Source organism: Protomyctophum bolini, assembly GCF_963924005.1.
Source record: "Protomyctophum bolini genome assembly, chromosome: 7".
NCBI lineage: Eukaryota > Metazoa > Chordata > Actinopteri > Myctophiformes > Myctophidae > Protomyctophum > Protomyctophum bolini.
In genome coordinates, this window is record NC_137868.1 from 23,270,930 (window position 1) to 23,293,675 (window position 22,746).

The window sequence follows — 22,746 nt, forward strand, 5'->3', positions numbered from 1 at the left end:
TAAAGACGTCGTTGGTGCTACGGGAGTTGCTAAAAAAGCAGTCAATTAAGTCGTTGACGTCGTCGTGCTACCTTTTTGGGATTTTTCCAATTCCTACTTTTGATGATATGTACAAATATATGTTCATTCATTTTGTTAATAAAAAAACATCAATGACTGTACACATAGTTCTATATAAATAAAATCTAGCATAAAATGCAATCCTTCACATACAGTAGATAAATATAGCTTTATTATTATTATAAAACTGATGAACAATGTAGTGAATAACCAGCCAAATGCCTATTAAGTCTACTTAAAACGTCTGATGGTATCTAGTCTCTGCAGAAGCACCCATAGCAACTGAAAATCCCATAAACCATGTTACAAAATGGGGTCATTTAATTTTAATTATCACTGTAGTTGTAATTACACATTATGCCAGAATAGTTAAATTAGCAATGGCCTCATAAATGGTGTATAAACCTGTATAGTAGTACATGGGATAGTATATACAATCATTATGGTTATATATTATGAGAAGGTAGATAGTCATTATCATCATAGTTCTACAATATGTATAGGCTATCATACAGTACGTCTTCAGTGCTCTACATGTGTAGTGAGTTTGCGGAGAGGATGCTGCACTTACACTTTATAGTAAGACATGTGTGTCACTATGTGATCTTAGGGTACATGGTGGTTAAATCACATGGACAGAAAATTCAGTTCACAGGCATTGTGGGTTTTCAGGTGTGATATATAGTGGTGAAGAGGTACACGCACATCCAAACATTTTGACGGGTGCTGGATCAAAATAGATAAACTGAACAAAAATAGAAGGTCTACACACAGTGTTAAAGGGGAACCACTCATTTTCAACTTTGAACTATGTCATTAATATACCTTAAAGATATGTGGAAATTATTTTAAAAAGTTCCCCCCGTTCTATGTAGCCTAGAACTTGGGGTCATGTGATAAGTGACACATTGATCACATGACCACAGGTTCTAGACCTCCAGTTCTAGGCTACACAGAAGATGGGGACTTTAAAAAAAAATATATATATTTCCACACAACTCTAAGGTATATTAATGACATAGTTATGTCATGCTCCAAAAGTAATGTAATAATAGAGCAGTCAAAGAACGTTTCGGCCTTCGTCAAGTGGTGCACTGAGAAAAGACAGGTATATATAAAGGCAATAGTTTTCAGGTGTGAGCTTTGATAAGAGTCCAAAGAACTAGTCCCCAGATATTACAACTCGTAAGTCCTTCATGTTGATGTGGGTTGATGCTGTCACTCTCTTGCTTTGTACTACATCCCCATGATACCTTTGGCATCATACATTACTCACATTTGAGCAGGGGCTTGGTGGAATCTTACAACAGCACCCTGTCATAATCACGTGTCATGTCAAACCCTAGATATACCTATCAGAGTATGGAACAGGTGGTGCTGCGTAAAGGCACATTGGTGGGTAGTCTACCGTACTGCAGCTTGAAGTTGCTTCTCTTGTTGTTGAGTTGGGCACAGGGGATTTCCACAACAACAGCAGGCGGCGCTGTCTCCTGTACGGAATTGACCTGAAGTACTTCCAATTTGGACCCCCTGCTGTTCTTAGTCTTTTTAGCCTTTTCCTTCTCCAGTGGATCTGCTGATTGACGCTCAGTGGTGCCCTCTGGTGTAAGCAGTGTATCCATGTGAAGTTCACTGGGTCTGGGGGTAGGCTTGTCCCACGTCTTCTCCTCGCTGGGGTAGTTTAGGTTGGACACAGAGCGCTTGTTGCTATTGCAGGTGGAACTATAATAAAATAAAATACACAATATAAAGGAATCATTTAGCAGGTGCTTTTCTTTCTCATGAAACACTAACACTGGCAAATGGCAATATTCACTGTCTAGTGCCATAGATTTGACTCAGATCTGACTCAAATAACAGCATCCTGTGTTCTATATATTAATACTAACAGTGTAGTAAGTCTAATAGTGAATATTGATACATATTCACCCCTCTTCAGAGCTCTTGTCCTCAAAGTCCTGCTGTTCACTGCTGTAGCGCAGCTCTGCTGGGGTCTTGAATGACAGATCTTTCTTCCCTTTCAGCCAGTATGTTTTCATGTAGCCCTTACCCTGCAATTGCATAGATTAATACATATTTGCTGCAATGAGAATGGTTATTATTACAAATGCTGACATGTACCCCACTACATCTTGTTTTCATTTCCAGCAAGCGTACTGTATGTGTAGATGTAGACCATACAACAATTTGCAGACAGTGCTACGGAGGAGATGGTCTGTTTCCAAAGGTATATAAACTATACATATTTTTGTATTATTTTATTGACAAGGAAGGAAGCCATTGGTTTCCATTTATTTAATTTACAGTAAGAAAGTCATAGCTAGACATGAATCTTGCTTTAGATTGGTAATTCAACAAAGTGAACTTTCTGTCACCTTTGTTTTTTAAGCCCTGTTGTGCGATATGAGGCCCCTATCAACATGGACCGGTGTGTCCACATATTGGTCGATGTCTCAATGAAACCTTCATACTTTGCATATTATTGTCAGGGCATGTGACTATGAAAACTATTATTAGACACCACTCACCTTCACAAAGATCTTACCCCTCTCCTCAATAATATATGGCTCATGTTCCAGGTGGTCTTTAGTGGTTTGACTAATATGGATCTGCATGCCCTGCAGCATAGGGACAGATGGATAAAACAAACTTACAGTCACTGTTAAGTGTTCAGTTATTCATTCATAAGGGATTCAGAAGCATCTTAGTTGCCAAATAATATTGGTGCAGGAACAGTAATTGTAATTGACAACTTCCACAAGACCTACAGAACAGTGACTGCACTGTAAAAAGCCTACAGTATCTTTCATCTAGTTTCCTACTCGGGTATTTAATTTACGTATCAAGCATTTATTTAGGGAGGGAGGATGTGTTACTAGATCGAAAGATAGTTAATAGACACTCACATTTAAAATGTATTAATCTTTTAAGAAATCATTCTTATAGTCAAGAAAATATCTATAGACATCTATAGACATCAGAGAGCCATGTCTAATTGTAGTTGCTGGCACCATTTCCAGTATTAGAATGACATGACAACATTACACTGCAGGGATGTTGTCTTCTTTTAATAACATTTACAAAAGCATTACGCTGTAGTTCATTTAATTAAACAGTTGAGCTGAAACTGGAGAGCATTTTGTCTTGTTCTTACTAAAACTAATGGGAAGCAAATTATGTAATTATCATTAACCAAAATGCAACACATACAGCGGTCTTATTACACCGAAAATCTGTAGTACTAATCTACATTTTTTGTTTTGTTTTGTTAATGTTATATTGTTAACAGTAATTTATGGGTAATACCAAGGGTTATTTAGCACAGCTATCATCGGCATACTTACTACTCCATTGCTCTCCATCCGCGAAGCTGTGTTGACAGTATCACCAAACAGACAGTAGCGAGGCATCTTCAGGCCCACCACTCCAGCTACAACCATACCAGAGTGGACACCTGAGGTGGCAATAAAGCTGTAGTTCACTGACTGGACTGAACATCACGCATTCACACTTGGGCTACGCTGAATGTAATGGCATGCCAGTAATGCCTTAATTGAAAAGCATTACATTTATATCTTTATAGTATAGCAGCCGACAGGCTTCTTTTGTTTAAAGTGGGACATTTGGTATAGTCTTTTTTATGGTCACATATAAACCCCTATAAAAGACATCCGGTCAGCAAGTGGATTCTCAGGAATCTGAGTTCCAGTAATGGTATTAAGATAATGATATATTTTAATTATACAGGTCCGACTTACTCATCATGATGGCACATCCATTATAATTCATTCAATTGAAAATCTTCAAATGGACCATGCAATTAATCTAATATATTATATAATATCTATTAGATGTTAATGTGGCAGAGGGCAGATGAAAGTTAATTTGTTACGTTACGTTAAGTTTGAATTTCAAAAATTGGAAGCTGGCTGAGCAGCAATGTCAGGTAGCCTATGCTGTGTCTCATAATTAATTCGTTAAAATTACCAGACCACTGGCATGAAAGGATAAATAAATTACCAGAGAAAATAAAAATGGTCTTGAATTTCTCTTCTCACCGACTCGAATCTGAATGTTGTCCCCGGTAGAAGGGTCTTTGAGGTGGTCAATGGAGCTCAGCATGTCCAAGGCCATGTCACAGATGTGGTGGGCATGAAAAGTGGTCTTGTTGGGCACACCTGCCACCACCATGTAAGCATCCCGGATGGTCTCCACCTACAGAACATTTGTTGGTGGAGGCCTATAATGTTATGCTATATTCTCTACAAGATGCTGTAGTGTAGCATCCTGACTCAGATGGTCGTCAATGAGAGTTCACTGCACAAGCTAACACTGCATATAGATTTTCAATAAATGTAATAGTACTGTTACTGTAGTGCTGCTGTTGTACTGTTTTCATGTGAATTCTCACAGTTACTGTTACAGTTCTTTGACTGAGGGTAGTCAAAGAAAGCTAGAGCTGCTTGTACTGTTTACCAGTTCTCATCTGACCTTGTAGACGTTGTGCTTCTCGCTTAGTGTGTCAAAGACGATGTAGATTTCATTGAGCATGTCCACCACCTGCATGGGTGTGATGTGGATGCAGATCTCATTAAACTTCACTACATCGCTGAAGAGTATGGTCACATCTGGGAAAACCTAGAACACGAACACACACACACACACACACACACACACACACACACACACACACACACACACATATGGAACATAGAACCTGGATATAATATCATTGGATAAAAGTAGTTATCATGAATCATACATACGTAAGATAAGAACGTAACAGAAGAATATCTATATAATGAAATGATGCATATACAGTATACTATATATTGCTATATCTATATAAAACTGCAACTGCTACTTTCTATAGACCCAAATGGAAATAAGCAGCCAGCTTAATAAATTTGAGGAATCCAGCATTCTTCTATTCTATTCACCTTTTGACCATGTATTTGACATTGAAACTATTTATGATCTTTGCCTAATAAATAAAATCACAGTTCCTGCATGAAAGGTGCACAGATTTATTTATGATCAACAGCACCTCACGCATTTTATAAAAATGCTAATAATATTTAAATCCATTCATCTGCTGATTTGGAGAGGTCTGGTAAAACACAAAATACGGTTTGCATAGATAATCCTTTGTTTGTGTTAATGAGTAGCAGATGACAAATCAGTATCTGTTCCATTACATTTTCTAAGCTACATTTCAGAACTCTCAAGGTCTTGATATTTGTCCATTTGACTACCATAGAACAGGGGGCCTTTATATGTTTCAGGTGAAGGACCCCTTTAGAGAGAGATTAAGTAGTATCACGCATTGTATTTGTGTTGCATATTCAAATATATATATTTTTTAAGAAAGCCTTCAATGCAACTTGTTAAGCTTTCAATAGCTCACCAAATTTAGCTCATTGTCTCATAGTTTTGATTTCTTTCCATCACAGAGCATATTTTTATTTATTTATTTTTTGCTTGGTTGCTATTATGTTGGGGTTCAAATATTGGCGGCACCCCTGTAGTAGTCTCTCCAGCAGACGGACTCACAAATTCAAAGGAAAAGAGGGTGCTGTTTATCCTTTCTGATGATTGGTTCTCAGATTGCCCCTGTAGTAACCCTGAGGACCACCTAAGGGTACTGGATCCCCTGAGGAAGACCCTTAGACCCATGCTATAGCAAACAAGGTCACAATGTGCGTTGTATATCATCTATTTAAAAAAAAAAAATAGGCTTACATTTTTTCTCGATTGTTTGGTTATAATATATTTTCAATATATTTTCACTTAATTGCCATCAGCATTCATGGTTTCCTGTACCTGGCATGTCTCTAGTGCCGTGATGCCCTTCCTGAGGCGGTCTGCCACAGCTTTCGGAATCATGGCATACAGCAACGAGTCTCCTCTCTTCTTCTCCTCGTCTAGCTTCTTGATGATTTCCTGTAGCTGGGCATACTTCTGTTGCTCCTGGAGTATCATACATGGGAAAGGATTTTGGTTGAGATACGATATAGGCTACAGTAAAGTCCTCAGTGTTAATTAAAACTCTTAGAATGTACACATTTGTACACTTTCACAGTTATGAATGGATAAATACACTGAGGATTTTACCATGTATTCTGGGGAAATAATATTGACTTAAACTTGTATCTGATGCTATTAATAATATATTTCTGTGAATAGTCAAAGGTGCTTATTTATTCTATGTAGTTCAATGTATAGATACAGTATGTATGCATTATGCATGGTCTGCAGCATGCTACAATACTTTAAATTAGCGGGTTCTTCTTGATATGATAAAGTAATAATATTTGTCTTGGCCCACTATCTGCCTGTCACCTGGTCAAGGGCCAGCTGTAGTTCAGCTGACTGCTGTGTGCCCGCCAAAATCAGCTCTCTGCTCGAGTCATGCAGATTCAGGTCGTTTACATACACCCCCATCTTAATCATGTCCTCCACAGTCTCAATACTGGAGGAATAAGTTGAGAAGAGATAAAGGAGCATTTGTTCTTAAAATGTGAACAGATGTGTTCAATTTACCCAATTAGCATACTTTCATCTGACAAACCAATACAGGAGACTTAAGGCTAGTTCACATGGCTCTCTCACTTGACAGGCAGCTCATTGAGAGTAATATTGACATGATGTCATGTTTTCAGTTGAAAATACATAAAATGCATCAAATTATATTTTAGCCTTTATGCTCCTTGTCTCTTTTGTACCACACAAGCAGGGTTTTGGTATTGTCTACGGCCTTACATGGGTGTCCCCAGGAAGATGAGCGATTCCCATTGGGGGACATACTTCATCTGACCCTTCAGATGAAGTGACTTCTTTGGAGGCTCTCGCATGTCCTCAAAGATGGTTTCACTGCACTTCCCTGAAAGATAAAGAAGGAGGGACTGTCAGACAGGATTATGAGGAAGTCTTGCATTGTTTCATGGATTCCAAGATCAGGGAAACATTGTTTAGAAAGTTGTTAGAGAGAGAGAGAGAGAGAGAGAGAGCAAGAGAGAGTAATAACCAGTGACAGTCTGGAAGGCCAGCAGTTCAATATCTTCTCCAGAGATGGCGGAGCTGCTGTACTGGGGTGTCATAGTACTGCTATACTCCTGATCTTGTCTCTTCATCTCCTCCATTGACTTGGGCTCTGCAGCGGAAATGGAGCGTTCAGGACATTTTCAGATTCATGAAAAAGGGAGAGGATAATTAATGCCTGTGAGGATATAGTGTAACATGAATAAGTATGATTCTAAGATGGTGGATACCTCTTTCTTCCCTTTGCTTTTTTTCATCCTGTTCCTTCTCCTCTGACTCATCCTTGTTCAGTTTGGGTATGACCTTCTGTTTACTTTCCACTACTGCTTTGGACATCAGCTCAAATACATTATTCAGATGAGTGTAGATCTAAAGAGAGCAGGTGAAGATAAGCTGTTCTTTAACAGTGATGACAAATGACTTGACGGTGTGCAAACAAGTAAGCAGGTGGATTAATGCATAAGTGAGTGTGCTTAGAAATGTGGAGTGTTGAGTGAAAAAGCAAACAAAAAAATGAGCAAGCAACTTGAAGAGTCAGTGCCCTGTCCAACTCACGTTGTCCCAGCTGAACTCCAGCATGGGTCTGACCAGGGTGAACTCTTCATTCACCTTCTTGCCCTGCAGGTCGGAGAAGACCTCCTTGAGGCCGTCGCCGATGCGATACATGGTCATGTCGCGGCGGAAGATGACACTGAAGGGGAACATGTCAAAGAAGATGCCTCGCTTCATGGGCAACTTATCATAGCTAGGTGCTGTCTTCTGCTGAGGCATGCGGTGCTTGAAGGCTGCATTGTCAAAATTCATCTTGTAAACCTGGACAAAAATAAGTGGGTGACACTTCTGTGATCAAATCAAGGTTCTTTTATTTATGGAATGACATTAAATGCAGCTTCTTTACAGAGCACTCTATAGATTAAAAGAAGAAAAAAGAGGCCTGTCATCACAGATTTTGAAATACTGGGCTCAGACGCGTTAAGTGTTTGTGTGAGACTGAGCAAACACATCTAGGTGAGACATAAGAAAAATGGGTACTAAATTGCAAAACACAGAAGTTACCCTGTGACAAATGCTGCCTACCCATATTCTAACTCAACAAACACTTAACTTTGTCCAATAAGCAAGAATAAACAAAAATCACAACTAGCATGTCATTGAAGGAGATGGAATGATTTAACATCTATTTCTATGTATTTGATGTATTACCATGTGTTGTTCTTGCTTACTGTAAATCGCTCTGGATTAAAAGCATCTGCTAAATGCCTAAATTGTTCAAATGATACAAGGTCAAGTCAGGTGGTTGCCTTAATTAGGAATTTGCTTGAACCCAAGCCCACATACCACATATGTCATTTTCTCAGTTTCCTCTTTGGACAGGATTTCCACTTTAATGTCTGTGTTGTAGAATTGCCTTCCGACTTGAGAGAGTTGTCCTGTGGGATGCAGTGTTGTCAATGAACTGATAGAGAGGGAGAACATGGCTTATGGGGAGAATCTAGGGGTGCTGTACTCATCCAGTACAGGAACAATGCAACATTCAAGATCAAAGTAATCCAGCACAGTGAGCACACACACCAGGAGTGTTCAAATCGACTTAAGTTTAATTCAAATAGTTATATAACACATTGGAGCAACAAAGGCAATTTGAACACTGCACTGAATTACATTGATCTTTCTGTAATATATGATTCATTAATCTCCACCGGGGCGAAACAGCCGGGTGCATTGATTATGTTTTTATCTTTGAGTCTGTCTGGGGGTCTGTCTGTCTGAGCAGCTATAAATCTCAGGCAACGATCAAGGAGGTGTGACATACAGGTTTAGTTTTGTACTTGGTGCTGTTGCGTGCATGTCAGCTGTTGCAACCGGTTTATTTGATACTTGATTGATTGCATGCTTTCATGACTGGCTGCCAGTGACATTTTCTTCAGCCACAGAATTATATCTACCACGACCGCTGACCCCTTGAACTTGTCCAATGCTGTGTGACACATGCTGGAGTTCAAGGTCAACTACACTTAGTAAAGTGTGATGTTGTGTTTGCGGTCTTGTCTTGAGTATAGCGAGGCGGCAGGCAGAGTCGGATGGAAGCGCGGCTGTTATTCCAGATACAAACAAAGCTATTTGTTTTCCTTATCCTCTTTGCAAACCTGTTTAGTATTTCAGGTTGTGTAACCAAGTTATACCAACATAACGGTGACGGACACTACAGATTTAATTGAAGGTCTCAAGCAATGTCCTTTTAACTATTCATGCAGTGCACCTCAAAGGCACTAAAGTTAAAACTACAAACCTCTCAAAAGAAACTACTACTACTACTAGACCAGACCTCACACCTAGGACTCACATAACCCCTACTCATTATGCTATGGCTCAGGGTAGAGATCAGAGTACAGCAAATTGCAATGGGCCTGGTTTTCAAGATACTCAAGGGACCAGTACCAATGTACCTGTCAAACTACATCAAAAGGATGAGAAACACCAGAGGGAGCTCCCCTGATCTCATTCCCCCCAGATTCAGTATAAACGGGATGGGAATGCGGATGGGAATGAAGGCATTCCACAAAAATGTGGAAAAATGTTCCACCAGCCACGTGTCATACTCAAATGGAGGTTTATTGGTACAAATATTAAATAATAAAATATTTAATATTACAATCCACTGACCTACTTGCAAACACAAACATTATGACCCGATTTACATCCCAAATACCTTTGACAAATTGGGTGAATCCCTTGCGTGTGCTACGGTAGTGCAAGGTGAGGCTGGTCTCACACTCTTCCTCCACACAGAAGCTTGGAGGTTGCACTTTTGGGAAGGAGAAGCGAAAGTACTCATGCAGGTTATCCAATTCATTGATGAAATCACGCACATTTCGACCCAAAACCTGGAGAATATGAATTTTGATGATATTAGCATGAGCAGTGGCTTATATATGCAATAACCAGCCAAATGCTTGAGAGGAAACGAAACACAGAAAAGCAGAGATTTGTTTTTAGCCTTTACTTTTTGATCACAATTCAAAATCACACAACGTTATTAAATTAGACATTTAATATTTTTCACAGAACATTTTGAATCTTTTGAAAAGGAACCGAAAATGTCAACCCATCTGTGAAATTATCAAATTAAACAACTACACATGGATCACCTTCAGAATTCTCTCATAGCCATAGTTTCCAATCCTCTTGACCATGTAGACCCCAAAAGCATACATCAGCTCATCGTGGGTCTTGCCTAGCACCTCACCTGCCGCCTTGGCCAACCGCAGGATCAAGTTGTCACTGTAGACATAAAAATATGATTTAATTTAACCACTTTTTTTGTTATTAGTTTTTATTGGATTTTTTATAGACCTGACAAACAAGACATACATAACAAATACACCAGACTGGGCAATGTATAAGAAACTAGAACTGCACTCTGTCGAGTACATACTTGCTTGTTGCACACTAGTAGGCCATAAATGGCCTACTAGTGCGCAAGCAGAGCGCGCAAGTACTTTCGACCACTACAAACCGCTACAAACTGTCAAATCTCAGTTTCTGCCTCTATAATAATAATAATGAATTGCATTTTTATAGCGCTTTTCCAAGTGCTCAAAGCGCTTTACAATGGTTCATTCATTCATTCATATATACTATGTATATGTCATTTGTAAGTTGATTAGCGGTATACTGTGGTTACTTGCACCGTCCCAGCCTTTTCGATGCATATGCACCGTCCCAGCAATGACTAATGACTAGACATACGTATACATATACTATATAGAGTATGTAGTTGTAATTTGATTAGCAGTATACTGTGGTTACTTTGTGCCAAGTATGCAAGAAAAACAGCAAATCTGTGCCTGGTTTGCTGGGACCAGATTACACAGATGACCATTTTTCTTACGTCATCATTGAGAGCTAGTCATACATATACACACACCACGTACTCTGGTATACATACGTATACATATACATATACTATATAGAGTATGTAGTTGTAATTTGATTAGCAGTATACTGTGGTTACTTTGTGCCAAAAAGTGACAGCCGTCAACCATTTTTTGGGGTATGCAAGAAAAACAGCAAATCTGTGCCTGGTTTGCTGGGACCAGATTACACAGATGACCATTTTTCTTACGTCATCATTGAGAGCTAGTCATACATATACACACCACATACTCTGGTCCCAGCAGTTCAGGCACAATTTGCTATTTTATTTGCAAATTGTGATGACGTAAGACATACGTATACATATACATATACTATATAGAGTATGTAGTTGTAATTTGATTAGCAGTATACATACTGTGGTTACTTTGTACCAAAAAGTGACAGCCGTCAACCATTTTTTTGGGTATGCAAGAAAAACCGCAAATCTGTGCCTGGTTTGCTGGGACCAGATTACACAGATGACGTCATCATTGAGAGCTGAGACCAGAGTACGTGGTGTGTATATGTATGACTAGCTCTCAATGATGACGTAAGAAAAATGGTCATCTGTGTAATCTGGTCCCAGCAAACCAGGCACAGATTTGCTGTTTTTTGGGGGCCCTGCTACAAGAAGGGGGAGGGACCCTGCGAGTGTGTAGAATAAGAAGTATGTCCCTGCATTAAGTCGTTCAGCTTGGTTTCCTCAGCGGGTGATGAGGATATTCCTTGGCGCCTTCCACATGCCAACCACCCCCGAACTTACAGCAATTAACCTGATAACAAAAGCTGCCCTGCTATCAGTTGTTTTCCTATGGGCATCCTACCCCCGGTTTCGTTACGATCAGCTTATACACCTCGTCTGAAGAAATTTCCTCCCCGTCACCCTGGCCTTAGTAATCTGACACCTGGCCCTCCCCATTGCCCTTGCAAGCATTCCCCCTCAAATTTAAACACCCCTACCTTAACACCAAGAAGGACCCAACACATAAACAGGAGAATCAAACCCCGCCTTAAAACACGAGGGCGTATTTGGAGTTTGATGCTCAGCCTGAGCCTAGAATAGAGTAGACAGCTAGGCTGGAGAGGGCTAGGACAAATAGAATCCCAAGGTTTAGGTCGGCCACGGGGTAGGGGATGGGTATAGGTGCTCAAAGGGTGAGGGCAAGTGTTAGTGCCAGTACTGGGGTTGCTAGAAATAAAAATGGTGAAGAGGTTGATGGACGAACCGGTTCTTTGTTAAAGAGTTTTACACCGTCTGCGATTGGCTGAAGGAGGCCGTAGGGGCCAACAATATTAGGGCCTTTTCGTAGTTGTATGTAGCCAAGCACTTTTCGTTCAAGAAGGGTAAGAAATGCTACTGCAAGTAAGACTGGTACAATGTAGGCCAAGGGGTTTAGGATATGGGTGACTAGAATGCTGATCATTGCCGGCGAGAGGTTTTAACCCCATGACACGCGTGGCGTCTGGCGTGGGCGGTAGTTACGGAGGGGATTTGAACCCCTGTTAAAAGAGCTTAGATCTTTTGCAATGTCCAGGCTCTGCCATAACTAACCCTATTTTAGGGCTTTTGGGTTTTGCCCCCTGTCTATTTTATTTGTGTTCATTAGTGGGGGGTGGAGCCTGTCGTTGACAGAGGCTTCTTCTTTTCGGTCCTTTCGTACTAAAAAAGATCAATGCGTAGATAGAAACTGACCTTTCTTGCATACCCAAAAAAGAATGGTGGTCCCTTATTGGCCGGTGGACAACACCGACATACCTACATACCCAGCAGTATTTGCACGCTCTATTTGCGCAAGTAATGATGTTGGTGGAATTAATGTAACATTAAAGTGATAGTCTTGTTCTAATGTGTTAAATGTTAGCTCTATATTCTGATTGTATTTGTCATAGAGTTTTGTTCAGTAACAGGGGCTCACTGAGTCACTGTCTCTCCAGCTCTTTAGTAAACAGAAATTGTATTTTCAGGTTGGGATAGCCCTGGTCAAGTGCGTCAGCGAGTGAGAGACTCGCTGACGCATTGGACCAGGGCTATGGTTTGGATACACCTTGGGTGTCTAATCAGGACAAGGGAGAGATAACCATCATAACCCATACAGGATACATGATAAAACACATGAAATTTAAAAGACAAAATTGGAACTGGAACACACATTTGTAGCTGATAATTGCGTACTCTCTCCTGATTGGCTGAAATTGGCAACCCACCAGAAACTACCCTCATACAGCTTTTTGTCCTTAACTCGTGTCACATTTGCCATTGACAATGAAAGGAGAATTTACGTCAAATGTGTCTGAACAAATCGTCTTTTTTTGACAACACAAACATTAAATGCCATTGACAATGAAAGGAGAATTTGTCATATGTGGACGAGCAAATCGGCTTTTCTAAACACAGTGCAACTGTTTTAATTCAGTTCAGGGCTATTATATATATCACATGAATTCAGTTGTCATCTCATCATGGTGAAAAGATGAGGTTTTAAAAAAACATTGTGTCATGGTTAAAAGCTAATAACATAAGTTGACATATTCATGAAGAAGTAGCCTATATTCACGATAAGAGCGCCCCTCACTTCACACGGGTGTGATTTTTTTGTTTACTAAAGAGTTCAAGTTGGAGAGACAGGGGGAGCAATGATTGATTTGTATAACATCAGAAAATAGAGCTTTAAATAAGGTGATTATACCCTGATCTCCCAAATGTTAGCGAGGCCTACAGTGCTTGTTAAAATGTCAATGTATCAGTCGGTATAGTTAATAGTTTTAATCCCGTTTGTTGCCGATTCTGTCGAATGTTCCCAATGGCCACAGATTGCGGTAGTGAGGGGGCGGATCCGGTGAAAGACTGAATTACACTGAACGTAAACGGGACGTAACGAGGGAGGAAATGGTGCTCGGCCACAAATGTAATTAAAACACTTATTTGTTGAAATCTACAGACTAATAAATTGTACAAGCACCCCGTAGGCCTTTCTAACATTTGGGGCATCAGGGTAAGCACCTTATATTTTGCATCTGTAGCCTACACGTTCGGAGCGTTAAGGGGCACCTGGTGCCGTAGGTTGTTATTAGAGAAAGTTAAAGCTGAGTGTTAATTATTTTTTAATTTGCTGCTTTCTTTCATTTTAGGGATTTTAGCTATTTTTTACTGCATGGGGGAGGGTTCATTCGAACATGGGGCTAAATATGTATTTCTTTACAACATTTTATAGCGATTTCTTTTTGTATTATTTACTATAGTCCTTGGAGTAGTTTCAACGGATTGTGTGGCCCTGGTTTTGCCCTAGTAGGACTGATTGAGGGTAGCTACTGGGACGTAGGTCGGGACTTGATCACACCGGCTGGGTCGCCTGAGTGAGGGGTATGATGTTGGAAGACCCGTTGACCTCAGGATACATCACTGAGGATACGTCCCAGGTGCATCCATGTGATGTATTTTTTTGTTATAGTTTTCTATTTATAGTGACTCATAGGAATAGACTATGTGACAACCAGGTATAGTCTGGTGACCACTGAAGAGACGGGTGACAGCCGGAATGTAGACGGCACCCGGGTGAGCAGTATGGGTTAGTGCCCCTGCCCCAGCCTGTGTCCTTTGTCGTTCACCCTGTAGGTCCCAAAACATTGCCATTACCATTTAGTGCCACAGCTTAATGTGAAAACAAGAATATCATACTTGTACATCTGGTGCCTGATGAACTTGAGGTGGGGGATCTCTGCTCTGGCCTCAATCAGTCTCCATACATCCTCCCCATAGGATTCATTGATGTAGTCATTTACTGCCTCCAGGTATAGGCCATACATCTTTAGAGGGTTGGAAACCTCCAGATTTATGCCCAGGTTGACTGCTCAGCTTAGTGAAAAGAATGTAGGAATTTAAAAAGGTGTGGAACAACATCCAAAATAAACATTGGGACGACATTACAATTAGTATCGATGACTAATACTAGAGAAGTGAAGTTCTCGTCTGTTGTTCGCTACTGCAGGTTTAACGGGCTCCGTTGTTTACATCTTCCGCATGTGATCACAGCACGACAAGCCCGGGAATCTTAATATAACCCTGTAGCAATGATTACTATACCTATATATATATATATATATATATAGTAGAGCTTTAACTTAAAACAACAACAAAATGGTCCATACAATCCAACTTCATCAACGGGATTTATCTGAGACATAGAGTAACCTTGTGAGACCCCTTTATTTCTTGTTTCCTTTTTTTTTCAAAAGATGTAAAAAAGAATCACAAAATAAAATAACATTTCATGGGTTAAAAGAAGTAGTGAACATAGCAGATCTACAAGCTCACAACATGTGAGCTTGTAGATCGGCTATTTTTACTAATCTGGGTCCCGAGCTAAAACATTTGGGAACCAGTGCACTACAGTATATCGCCCATTGATATGATATGCTAGCCTAGGACAGGATAGACCACAACAAAGAAAACTAAGTCTAGCACATAATTTATTTTATCTCAGTAGTAACTACACATTAACACGTTGCATAATTCAGCTGTAATCGAGCTAAGGTGAAGAAGATGTAAAGAAAAGTCCCCTTACCTGCAGTCCCTCTGTACAATTCTTGGATTCAACTGTGCCAGCCTAGCGCAGCCACAATGTTCCTTCCTGCTGAGAAAGACCACCTGCTGCTGACATGTTCCCCTCTCTCCTGACACTCGGGTCAAAATAGCCACCTAAAGGCATGTTTCTGGCAGGTACCAAACAAAAGGTGATGGGAATTGTTTGTAAAACCATAGACCTCCTGTGCTTGATATGTTCAGCGTGTTGCTGTTTCCCCCCCATGTACAGTAGGTGTAAATGACAGCAGAACAATGAGCGGAGGTTGGGATAGTGCAGTGGTTCCCAAACGGTGTGCAGAGGCACTGGTGTGTTGTGAAACAAGTCCCGGAGTGCCTTGGGATTTTGATATAACCACACATTATTATTGCGATATACAATATATCTTTGTGACCCGAGGTTATACAATACTGCATGCGGCTGCCCCACTCGGTCCATAGAGTAATTCCCCATTTACATGACAATACTTTTCCTGATACTGGTTGATAGCCTGAAACTCGGCCTGAATTTACATTTCGTTTCACTTTTGCATCTTTGTCATAGAAGAATAAAGAATAACATACCGGTAGCATGTTGTGAGCTTTAGCTGCCTTACAACATGGTTATATTTCAGACTGGTAGCACCCGTATGGCCTTCCAACGAATGGTAGTTTAGTTTTTGGCTTCAGGAGGACACTGAGATAATATATGGCAGGCTGCTGATGCAGATGTTAGCTGTTGCCTGTGAACCTGAGCATAGCCTACACTCAAATTCTCAATCAGATTGCTCTTTACTAATTTGCACACTCAAAAGCCAAATAACTGTTGTTAAATCATTTTGCACTGACAATTAGGTCATAACCGTTTTCACTAGGGATGTCCTGATCAGATCGGGTGATCATAAATCGGAGCCGATCATGTCATTTTCAAATGGGGGAAATAAATCTGAGATTTTCTTTTCTTATTTCAATAAAATAGTGTGTCTAAATAGGCTTATGTCTAATGTAAATCTCAAAGAAAGATGTATAAACAAGGATATTTGTTTATATATTGCTTTCTACTCGATTTGCTTTCTACTAACTCATCGAGGTGACACACAGGCTGACAGGCAGCACAGAGCATGCATGCAGGCAGAGCACGCCACTCGATGGTTATATATATTTATTTTATAATACATTAGGCTACATGAACGCTGCTGCCGCCTATCGCAAAGCATTTTATTTACATCATGGTTGTACATTCACCATCGCTGATGAGTCGCACTTTGTAGGCGAGGAGGGAGGCTTGTTCAGGAACTCCATATATCACATATGGCTCATATGTAATAAACATATGCACTCCTGTGAGCCATGTCATAAGTTTTGCGGATTCACCGTTTTGCCTGTTTAAATGGAGAAGGGATAAAACGGCGTTCTCAAAGATTTCCACTCTGGGAGGTGGTTTCACTATGTTGCGTTTTCACCTCCTGAAAACACAGTTTTCGTCTAAAGGGACACCAGCAAATGATACTTTATTTTGCCGTTTAACTATAAACACCATTCTCGTGTAAAGACCACCTTGGTCTCAAAGATCATGCAACAAAGACATTCACAGAGGCGTACGGTAACCCCTATATGCATGATATGATAATGTCCTGTAGTAGGCTTACTATCTATCTCTGAATGTTTGGCAAAGCCATGCAAATGGTGTTTCCTCTACAAGAGTTTTAACTTTGACTTCAGTTGCAAGATCCACTGTAGTTGCAAGATCCACTGTAGTTGCAAGATCCACTCAATCTAAGTAACCAATACATCATTATTTTTGCTATGCTTCCTTGCTTTCATATGACATGAATAAAAATCCACAATGACAGTAGTTCTAATAAAAGTAGTCACATATTTTTGCCTTTTGAATAATTGAAAGGCAACAGACAGACATACATTTCTCACATGGCATAAGTGTTGTATATTATATAAAGATCTGATCGGGAAAAATCGGTATCGGCATGTCTCAAAATCAAATTAATGATCGGATCGGGAGCAAAAAAATGTTATCGGGACATCCCTAGTTTTCACTGCAGTTTGCATTTCAAACGGGAACAATTGCAATGTGATTTTACTGTGGGTAAGCAGAAAAATCACAATCATCTATTGAGTGTTTGGTTTCATCAACACTCTTGCAGGTGTGTTGCGTAGCAAATGTGTAATGGGGAAAAAAAGAGGGGAGGGGTGAGTTAAAAAAGAGATGCTAGAGCTATAATTGGTGCAAAGTTTCAAATGTGAACTTATGTGAATAAACTGTATTAGCAGTTGGTGTAAAAGTTTATCTTTTCTCTCTGTGCACATTAGGGGGCAGTGTTATAACACCCTCTGTTCAATGTTATATTCTGCAGGCATGAAACTGCAAGTTGCTATGAGATGACTCTCTTGAATTGTGTGTGATCCAATGATACTTGGATTTTTTTTATGAAGTCCCCATGTTTGATCCTATAGCGTTCATTGTTTCTCTTAGTGATGTCTTATGAGGCAAAACGCTGGACTGTTTCTCCTCCTCCCATAAATAAACACAAACCTTATCATCACAGTACCTAAAAGTTAGGTGCGGCATGTTTATTGTATGCACATTGTATGTGCTTTACATAAAACATTAAGCAAAGGAAACGCATTATGAAATTATATTTGAATTCAGTAAAAAAGGAAGAAGCAGAAAGAAGTTCAATACCTATTCAAGTCACAGAGCAAGTTTCTTTATTTTTGTGATGAGGCTACGTACATGTAGCCACCATGCATAGAACTATAGTGATTTTACCACTGGTGTGAAAAAAAAAGAAAATGTATCTGCTTGTGATTCTAAAAGAAATGCAACCAAATGGACCCTTATAGCTGAGTTAAATTAACATCATGGATTCTACTGTGTAACCCCGAGTGTGGGATTTGAGTGATGATGAGCACTCTTTCCCTGTGAGGTTTGTCTTGCTCTCCCCCTGGTTCCCGTCTCTCCCTAGCCTCCTATTTGCCAGGTACTGCTGTCTAGTTAAATGGCCTCTAGTGTGACTGTGTGACGGTGCCATGCGGCGACCCAGGAGGTCCATGGCTGGCTCTTAGCTGCGACACGGAGAGGGAGATAACAATGTGCTGATGGTGCCATATACCGACTCCACACGGTTGCCTTGGGCACCTCCATTAACATGACTCATCTTCTTTCACAGAGTCCCAACTCTATTACATTACATCCCTCCTAAGTTCCACCCTAGACAGAAAGAGGGGCTGTTGTTTGGAAAGGTGCTGCTGCCATCATAATATAAAAAAGGCAAACTGGCGGCTGGCGAGAATAGCTCATACCCATCCTCTGTTTGATGTATCGACCTCCCACGGTCACAGACCCACATGGATACTCATACCATACATAGCCTCCATAGATATAATGCACTGCACACACACACACACACACACACGCACTGCTATTTTTCTCTCAGTCTCTTTGTCATAAACACATACACACTTATATATCTCTGGCATGTTATCTTTCCGGGAGTTATCGGGCTTAGCCAGCTTAACGGCCTGATGTGATCTCAGGAGAGTCCCACGGACAGCAGTGGAGAGACTATGCATACTAGTCTAGCTTATTGAGCCCAAGCTAAAAGTGTGCCCCAATGAAGCTTGTATCAGGTTTAGATAAGAAACAGACATTCAGTCACGTGACATGTCATGTCATGATCAGCATGAAGCACATATAGTAAGTTATTCAAACATTTCCACTGTGCTAAACTGGGAAGTCACCAGGTGTTGAACCAGTCTATTCATTGCATCTCCTTTGCGACCACTGCCCCCTCGCTGATACAAATTGAAAATCCCTCGCTGTTAACAGCAACGTGACTGCACAACCACTATGTGGATGAATCCCGGGATGTAGCAAAATGAGAATCGCCAGCTCTGTGTTAGAGCTGTAACTCCTGTGGTCCGTGGTTGAATATGTAATGGAAGTCTAGCTGTATCCTAGGCCTCCTATCTCTCAATCTCCTCAACAGCGCAATTCCTTCCTCTGCACAACAGTGTACCATATTTCCCCGGCACAATCCCACGATGATACCCTTTTCTTATTGGTTTTATAGTATACACAGTAGGGGAATGGCTATAATGCCAGCCTGGCTGAATGCTAACGACACCAGGTTGACTTATTTCAGCTTTATGCAGCTGGGGAGGGCCTCTCGCTCTTCCTGTATTTATATATCTTCCCTGAGCTCCCTCCCTCTTGTGCTCCCATTTCTCTCTTTCTATTCAGTCTCACCTGTCAGCATCTCTATCTTTCCCTCAACATCCTTCCCTCCGCCCCCTACTTTTTCCTCTTTTCAGTCACTGCACTCTCTGAGTTTCCATCTGCTGTTAAATTCACTCTCTCATGCCTCACATTTACATGCTCCCTTCCATCATTGTTATACAGCACTGTGGTCATATAAGGGCATGTTATTGTTGAGAGTTATGTTAATACATCACTGGCCAATACAGCCTTATTCTACCTTCCTCTTTCCGCATTACCGTAATTGAATTTTCCGGTGCCATTTAAAATGTGGACATGGGGAGGCCTGTTACTCCCTTTGCATTGATTTCTATGTGGTGCAGTGTGGTGGAGCTAATAGCGCCTGACAAAACGCAGCTCTCATTCATTCTCTCTCTGCAGGCCTTTTCAACTGCAGGTGGTGGAAATACAGTACTCATGGAGATGTAAAAATTGTGTGTCAGTCCCAACAAAGGCAATTCTGGAGTGAAAGATCGGAGGAATGAGGAGTGGGCATGGGTGGGGGGTAGACCTTTCCGAAAATAAAGGAAATTTGGGATTCTACAGCCTGCATATAAATATTCCATTAACTTCAGCCGGCTCCATAATGGCCTGGCAGTGCACTTATGCATTCAGTGCTTGGAATTTGAAATGAAATTATTGTGCGGGGGTGGGGGGAGGGTGTCGTGGTGCTGAAATAGCCGTTTCCTTTCTTCCAATTTTCTCCTCTTCCCTTTTTTGCCCTTTCGTCTTATCATGGGTGACACTAATCCAATTTCAGCTCTGCTTGTGACAGCTCTAACGTGGTTTTGTGTACAGAGTCCAGTGTGTACTCTCACGCGCGCACACAGACACACTGAATCATGCACACACAAACAGACACCGATACATACATAATAATATACACATGCACCCGTTCCCTCATATTGTGTGATTTCCCCATCGCCAAATGCACACGACGCATCAACACCGTGATTGTTAATTTGACACAGTTGAACTTAGTCTGACCTCAGACAGGATGCAACACAACTGTAATGTGACACAACGCTGAGGGGATCATCCTTGCCTTATCTGTTGGCAACTGAATAATAATGTTTTAGTTTAGAATTAATGACACTATTTCTCCTGGGGATAAGGTGTGTGTGTGTGTGTGTGTGTGTGTGTGTGTGTGGGGGGGGGGGGGTGTAACTGGTTGTTTTCCTATTGTCTGATTGCACTGGCAGTGTTTGTATTGTTCTTTGTACCAGGCATTATTGTGGGTGGGTGGGTGTGTGTGTGTGTGTGTGTGTGTGTGTGTGTGTGTGTGTGTGTGTGTGTGTGTGTGTGTGTGTGTGTGTGTGTGTGTGTGTGTGTGTGTGTACTTGCTATTGTTTATTGAATCTGTATGTAAAACGCAAGTAGTACACACACACACACACACACACACACACACACACACACACACACACTATTTTCTCTTCTCTTTATAAACACACTTTCTTTCTATCCCCGGTATGTTATCTTTAAGGGAGTTATCAGGCTTAGCCAGCTCAACGGACGTATTATTTATTTATTCATTCAAATCCATTTAACACTGCATGTGTCACCAAACGGGCTCAGTGGCCAAGCAACTATCATTGAAGAATTATGTTGTCTTGTCTTGTCTTTGTTCTTGTTTTTCTGTCTCTCTGCCTGTCGGTCTATTCATCTGACAGGTCCGTCCATCTGTTGCTGCTCATACATATAGAAAATATATGGTACATACTACTAGTCACTTGATCAATGATCAGTACCTTCAAGCTGAAGTGTTTTAAATGTATTTAATATAAATGCTGCGTGTCAGTGACAGTGGCTATAAGCTTAGATGTAAATATTGTGTGGCTATATGTCAGGATGATTGCAAATGTGTAAGGTCAATAACCCCTCTAAATATTATATTAAGTGTCAATTTCACACTTTAACCGTGTTGTCTGCAGGTGTGTGACATTGGGACACTGCTGTGAGTGTGGTGAGGACACGCTGGGAGGCGACATAAATGACAGATGGTTCGTGAAAACCATTATCATGTATTGACTCGGTAGTCTCTGTGAGATGTCTTTTGTCTTTTTTTGTCATTTTAGAGAGGAAGGGTTAGGAAATGTGTCCTCTTGCCATTTTCTAGAATCAGGAACCCACATCTATTCAGCAGAATGTCCACACTTCTCCACAACCGAGTTGTCACGCCACGGCATCTACCAAGAGACTTTCAGTGAAGCGTGGCAAAGTTTGTGGTATATCTTTGTAACTTGTCTAACTTGTTCTGAGAAAAGCACTTTTCCTGTGGCTTTTCCCCAAGAAGTGGCAATTTTAAAATGACCATGGATCACAGAAAGATAAAAAGAAACATAAAGATCTCGCATCTTTTATCATATTCTTTCACACAGACAGTACTATGCTTTTAATAGTGTGTGTGCCCTCGCATATACAGTGCATGTGTGGCTTTGCACGTTCGTGCATACCACACACTCCTCTACATCAGCAAATACTCTTCCTTTTCTATTCTCCTGCTTCCATTGGGATTCATTTCTCCAATTGTGCATTCCCTGTCTGGGTAGTGCCTGTGTTTTATTTATTTTTTTACATGGCAGAGTAGCGGATAAATGGAAGGCAAGGTCATAGAGTCTTTGTGGAGATGCCCCTGAGAGTAGAGTGAAAGAAAACACATGTCAGAGAAACAAAAAGCCAACATAACCCTTGCAGCTTGGGAGGTAATTGCATCAAAAATAAGTAATCTAAAACGGGGTCATGGCCAAGCCGCGATAGGCACGGTGTGCGTGAGCGTGTTTGTGGGTGCCTTGCACATAAGGTATAGAGGTAGTAGATGCTCTTATGCTCTGTCTTGATAGATAGGCTCATCATTATATCACAGAAATGGTGTTTGTGTGTGAGAAAGGGG

General features: G+C 40.7%; 1 protein-coding gene across 1 annotated transcript; it reads right to left on the reverse strand.

The window, feature by feature from the left end:
- Nucleotides 1-1,415: 1,415 nt before the first annotated feature.
- On the reverse strand, nucleotides 1,416-15,644 carry LOC308318629 (soluble guanylate cyclase 88E-like; the record flags this gene model as incomplete). Its single annotated transcript, XM_080768254.1, has 17 exons — nucleotides 15,582-15,644; nucleotides 14,696-14,872; nucleotides 10,251-10,383; nucleotides 9,812-9,986; nucleotides 8,440-8,531; nucleotides 7,657-7,914; nucleotides 7,332-7,470; nucleotides 7,088-7,213; nucleotides 6,823-6,943; nucleotides 6,403-6,532; nucleotides 5,884-6,030; nucleotides 4,552-4,698; nucleotides 4,119-4,275; nucleotides 3,405-3,514; nucleotides 2,589-2,678; nucleotides 1,990-2,111; nucleotides 1,416-1,782 (listed from the first exon to the last, which is right to left on the reverse strand). Exons 2-17 carry the CDS (start codon nucleotides 14,821-14,823, stop codon nucleotides 1,416-1,418), a joined length of 2,442 nt encoding a protein of 813 aa, XP_080624380.1. The 5' UTR covers nucleotides 14,824-14,872; nucleotides 15,582-15,644.
- Between the last annotated feature and the right edge of the window lie 7,102 nt (nucleotides 15,645-22,746).